At 49.2% G+C, this 6,000-nt stretch overlaps 1 protein-coding gene across 2 annotated transcripts in view; it reads right to left on the bottom strand.

The window, feature by feature from the left end:
• EMILIN2 (elastin microfibril interfacer 2) overlaps positions 1-5,761 on the bottom strand; it is a 47,810-nt gene extending 42,049 nt beyond the window's left edge. For both annotated transcript variants that reach the window (XM_080936405.1, XM_080936404.1), the window contains exons 1-2: positions 5,556-5,761; positions 5,002-5,124 (exon numbers count right to left, since the gene is read on the bottom strand). In XM_080936405.1, coding sequence (XP_080792531.1) covers positions 5,002-5,124; positions 5,556-5,698 — 266 coding nt within the window. In that variant the 5' untranslated portion in view covers positions 5,699-5,761. The remainder of the gene's footprint in view (positions 1-5,001; positions 5,125-5,555) is intronic.
• Positions 5,762-6,000: the final 239 nt, after the last annotated feature.

The following is a 6,000-nucleotide window of genomic DNA, read 5'->3' on the forward strand; positions in this document are numbered from 1 at the left end:
GAGGACAGCTCTCAATGAACATGATCTCTCAGCATAGGCAGTGAGCTAGGCATCTGCCTACAGTCACTGAGAAACATCCTACAGAGCCAGTGCTGGAACAGGCTCTGCCTTAATTGATCTTACCGGGAAACATTAGTGGCTATTCTTGTAGGCAGAATGGGGGTCAGAAGATCTACAAGGAGATTCTGGAGGAACCAGACTGGCCAGCAAGTTGGACAGAGGAGCACTGACCTGCGCTGTAATCTGGAATCATGAGTCCTTAGACACACTGCCACCAGTTTGATATCCTTGCTCCTCCCCAGTGTACCCCAAAGTCTGAGGTCCTACGGGGTGATATGTTGGCCTCCAGAGTGGGCAGGCAACATGGAGGTCCAAAATCTCAGGGATGAAGTTGTAGTGTTAGGTGTGTGGTGTGTGTGTGTTTAAATTATGTATATGCAGAAGTGTCTGTGTGTAGATACATGCACATGAGTGTAGGTGTCCTTGGAGGTCTGAAGAGTGTCAGAGCTCCTGGAACAGAAGTTTCAGGCACTTGTGAACCACCCAACAAAGGCACTAGAAAGTGAACTGGGGTCTCCTGAAACGACAGTATGTACTTTTCATTGTTTGAACCCATTTCTCCAGACTGCTTTTTATTTTTGAGAAGAGGTCTCATAGCCTAACGTGGCCTCAAACTCCCATGAACTTCTGACCCTCCTGCCTCTACTTCCAAATGCACTACCATCCTGGCTTGACTCTAGTATTTGCATGTGGCTTCTCTGCCACAAGAACCAGACTCTGGACTTTGAGTGCTTAGGCAAGCTGTCACAATCTTTCCCCAGAACAGATACAGCTAAATATTAGGCTTGATTCAGGTTTATAACAGCAATATAAAGGTCATCAAAACTATGTGCTATCTTAAAGGTCAAAGTTTGAATGTCCAAACTACAACTGAGGGGAAGAATTAGACCATAAGCGACAGCTGCAGAAAGAGTTTCCACAGATACCTGTCTCTGGACATTTACAGAGGCTTCATTCACAAAAGCTCCCACAGAAGCAACACAGTTCCCAGACGGTCCAGGACTCAGAGCCTGTCAGCAGCTCTTCAGTTCCAATGACAAGCTTTCCCTAACAGTGACCCTGAACACAGGCTGCCTGAGCCACATCACCCTAAATGTCTACACTCTGGCCCTTACAGAAAACAGTGGGAACATTTCTAACTCACAAACGGAATAAAGCAGCAGCCGCCAATGACCAAATAACGAATAAGAACATCAACAAGCCAGGTGACCTGCTTTGCCGGTGCCCCAGGTACTCAGGAGGCTGAGGGAGGAACAAACGAATCAAGTCAAAGCCTTCAGCCTGGACATCACGGGAAAACCTCAAAAGTAAATAATTGAGCCGGCATGGTGGGCACACATGCTGACCCACCCCCAAGAATGCTGAAGCTGGAGAACTGAGAGTTCAAGGCCACAGGAAGATCCTATAGAGACCCTACCTCAAAGCAGCAGAAATAACACACACACACACACACACACACAGTCTCATGCTAAGTGGAAGAAGCTAACGTCAAAAGGATCTGTTTGTATCACCTTCTGGATAGACAGAGAAAATAGCACATTTGTTAGCAGTACTGGGGCAGGAGATGGGCACAGGAACTGTTTTCTCCTTGTTTACACGTGTGGCTGCACAGCTGTACGATGTGCCATAACCCATGGGTAGGTGCACTTTGCAAGGTGACCGCAATAGCATGTGAATATGCTTTAACTGAAGTGCCAAGAGCAAGGAAACAAGAGGGGAAAAAATCTATATTATACAAGGCTGGCCGGAAGGGTAAAGGCAGGGTAGGTGCTGACAGCCACAGTCCCTTGATGTTGTGGGAAAACAGAAAACCCCCAGCCCCAAGAGCCTGAGCCCTGAGCTGAAAGGCAGAGCAAATGCATTACATACTATTCACATCTGGGCTCCCTGGACATCCTGGCCATGGAAAGGACGCCTCCAGATGCCACAAACGCTAACAGCTGTTGGTCCAGCAGAAGGTTCTGGAACTATCTGGAATCTCTGCCATAAAGCATGAAAGAGGGGATGGGTAGTCCCATCCAGAGAAGAAACACAATCATTTGCTACCACCAACCAGCCAAACATGAACACTAGAACAGGAGTAATGCACAACAGGCCCTTGCTTCCCCATTCCTACCTAAGAGGGGGGAAGCAATACATACACACACACACAGACACACACACACACACACTGCACACAGACACACACACACACTGCACACAGACACACACACACAGAGACACACACACACACACACACCACACACACACTGCAAAACACATATACACATATGCACACATATACACACACACCACACACATATACACATACATACATATACACACACACACACATACACACATGCACACACACACACATGCACACACAGAGATTTAGACAATAGAAACTACTTGAATATTTGAATTGAGGGAGTAGGAGGCTGAGGCTGGGAGAAAAAAGCAGAGCTGGACTTGGTTCTGCTACTTTCTAATGACTCTCAGGAATTGTTATAAAAATAGCTAATACAGAATGTAAGTTGGCCTCAGTGCCAGGGACTTCACTGCCCAATCAGCCCACAGGAAGAATTCCATGTCTCCCAAAATGTACACCCAAAGCCAGCCTAGGACCAAGAGGGAGTCTTTCTACCGTGATTAAGAATTACAGGTCTAAGGATTATAGGAGTGTGTTACACAGCTGGTTTATGCAATTCGGGGGGTGGGGAGGGTGAGCCATGGCTTATGCATGTCAACTAAGTACTCTACCAATTGAGCCAATCCCCAGCCCCAAATCATCTTTTTAAACAAAAAACAAAGCAGGAAATAGAGCCTGATGTCTATAACTCCAGCACTCTGGAAGTCAAGGCATGATTACCTTGGGCTATATAGTAAATTTTAGGCTACATAGCAAACCTTGCTTCAGATACCCAAATAAAAAACAAAACAACCCCCCACAATTATCACCGAGTATGCTGGTGCATGCCTTTAATCTCAGCCACTCAGAAAACAGACAGGCAGATATCTAAGTTTAAGGCCAACCAGGATTACATAGTAAGACCCAGTCTCGGAAAAACAAAAAAACAAAAAAACAAAAAGCAACAAAACAAAACAAAACCAAAAAAAAAAAAAAAACCCCTACCCTCAGAAACACAAATTTATATGTATGTATGCATGCATATATGTATGTATGTATGTATGTGTATATAAGGCATACATGTATTATATGTTTCCAGTGTGTGAATGTGTACAAGTGTGTTTACATGTGTGCAGGTGTATTTACTGTGTGTGCATGAGTGTTCAATGTGTGCAGGTATATTCAGTGTGTGTATACATGTGTGTAGGTGTGTTGTGTATGTGAAAGTGTGTGTATTTGTGTACAGGCGTGTTCATTGTATGTGCACATATGCACAGATCTGTTCAGTGTGTGTGCAAGTGTGTTCATTGCATGTACATGAGCATACAGTATGTGTGTACAAGTGTGTTTGGTATGAGTGCATATGTGTGCAGGTGCTTGTGGCGGCAGAGATGTCAGGTGTCCAACTCTTATTCCCACTGTACCCTGTAGTGGCGGCAAGCAGGAAGTGACCACCCCACACTCTCCCCCATCAGTGCTGGGATTGCTAGGGATTCAGTCCCAGCCTCAAGCTTAGCAAGTACTCTTTACCTACTGGGCCTTCTCCCCACCCCAGCCCCTTACACTTTATCTTTTATGAAAAATTTATCTCTGAAGTATCCTAGTAAGAATTAAGATTATAGAAAAATGCCAAATATAGCTCTTGTATACAGTGAATGGAATTGTCCTGGCTGACAATCGGATTGTGTTGAATACTGGGTTTGTGTTTCTGTCGCGGTGTAAAAACCTCACTTGGCTGTCCTGTCACCAGCAGCTGGCAATGGCTGTGACGTCTAAATCGAAATACAGACCAATTTAAGGCAGGTGACAGGTCTGAATCCCTGTGATGGGGGGGGGGGGTCTGTATCCTCTGCTTCCCCTCTATTTTACAAAGTAAAGGGCTCCCCTGGGTTTCTACAAGTTTGTTCAACTTTCTTTGTGCCTCCCAGGGAACTCGCTACCCCAGCTTGTGGCTCCCACATGCAGCCTGGGTGGGACCCAGTGCCCTACGTGTCTACAGCCTCGTCTGCTCCCTGCCCCCTGAAGCAGCTTGCCGGGACACAAGCTCAGCCTGTCCTGAGCCTGGCCAGAGACAGAACTGCCCACCACTGGTCATTCTGTGCAGCACTGACAAAGTGCTCGAAGACAAACAACCTATTCTTGGTGGAAACAATCCCTAGCATCACGTGTCCCCAACAGCCTTTCATCCACACCCGCACTCTCCTGATCGCCACTGGATGAGTACGGTGCAGATCTACTAACAAATCATCTCCCCGTTTGTAAGATGCTGGAATGCTTAGGAGCAGAAAGATGGTTAGCTGTTCTGCTCATCTTTAAGGGCCTTTCCGTTCTGAGATCTGCCTCATGGGTCCACAAATCTAACTTGAGAAGAAAGGGGATGTTCTAAAACAACATGAGGAGGGAGTTTAGTTTAGAAAACCATAACGCTGTAGAGGACAGTTGAGACAAAACTCACCTACTTCAAAACTTCAACCAGTCAAACCTCTCAGCTAATCCTTCATTTAAAACATTTTAGAATCTCTCTGCGACCCAGAACATACAATATGGATCTAATTAGGTTCAGCTGCCTTGTGTTAGTAATAAAATTGAAAGAGGGAGAGAGAGATGGGGGTGGGGGGCTTTGTTCACCCTCTCCTGTGGCATAGTGAATCACAAACTCCCAAAATTTGCGCATCTTCAAAGTTCATGCAGAACAGCACACTCTTAAATAGCCCAGCATGGCTGTGAGCCGCGCAGCTCTCAGACTTTGCAGAGGGTCTGGAAGAGATTTCCACAAGGGCTGAAGGCCAGCGCCCCACCTCACCCACCCACCCTCGTGCTCTCCGACTTACACCAGAGCGGATGGACAGGGCATCTGGTTCCAGGGACAGTTGTACTGAGCCTGAATAAAACTCTCGCTTCCCTCCTGCACTGTGCAGCTCACGTTCTTATTCACGATGTAGGCGCACCAGTTCCTGGGGTAAAGAGAAAAGGGCTGGGTAAACTTGGACAACAATGGGGGAAAGGGAAAGAGGAGGTGACCCAACGAGTTAGCGGTCACCACCACCACAGGCAGGAGCTTGCCAAAGCCGCCACCCCAGGGTGCTTCTTGTGTCTGGGGAACATCAAACAGCCCCCCACCCGTGGGCTCCGGGGACCTGTTCACGTTCGGGCTCGGCAGCAGATCCCATAGTTCTGCCGGACACTCCCCACTGCCCAGGTCCGCTTCAGGATGCTCGAGGCGCCCGGTGGGAAGCACATGGTTATCCAGGGGTGGGGACGCCCCCAAAACCCATGGGGATCACTCCGCTACCGCCCGTCGCCATTGGCAGCGCAGCTCCGGAGCCCGCAGGAGTGACCACCGAAAACCTGGGGCCGGGGGCGAGCACAAGGAGCGCACACTTACTTGTTCCTGGCACTGGGCCGCGCGTGGTACCCAGGCTGCGAGCTCGCGTGGCACAGTCCCGCGCCGCCCAGGGCCAGCAGAGCCAGCAGGGCCGGCGTCCAGCAGCTGGGTGCTCGGGGTCGGGGCGGGGTCTCTTGACACATCTTGAGCCCCACAAGGCAGCAGGCTGCGGGGCCGCGGGAACGGGCAGCGGGCTCGGGCGCTCGGCGGCCCCTCTGGCTCCTCGCCCCCACGCCTCCGCACTGGCCGCTCCGCGGTCCCTCAATGACGCACAGGTCCCCCCGGGTGCCGCCCTCTTTATTTCACTTCCCTCTCCGAAACGTGACTCTTCCCTTCACCATCTCTCGGCCCTTCGCCTCTCCGCAGGGGGTTCGGGGGGAAAAGAGCCAAAGGGTTAGGAACCGGGGTCTCGGTTACAGAATTTCCAATTTCACATTCCTTTGGT

Source organism: Micromys minutus, assembly GCF_963924665.1.
Source record: "Micromys minutus genome assembly, chromosome: 23".
Classification (NCBI taxonomy): Eukaryota; Metazoa; Chordata; class Mammalia; order Rodentia; family Muridae; genus Micromys; species Micromys minutus.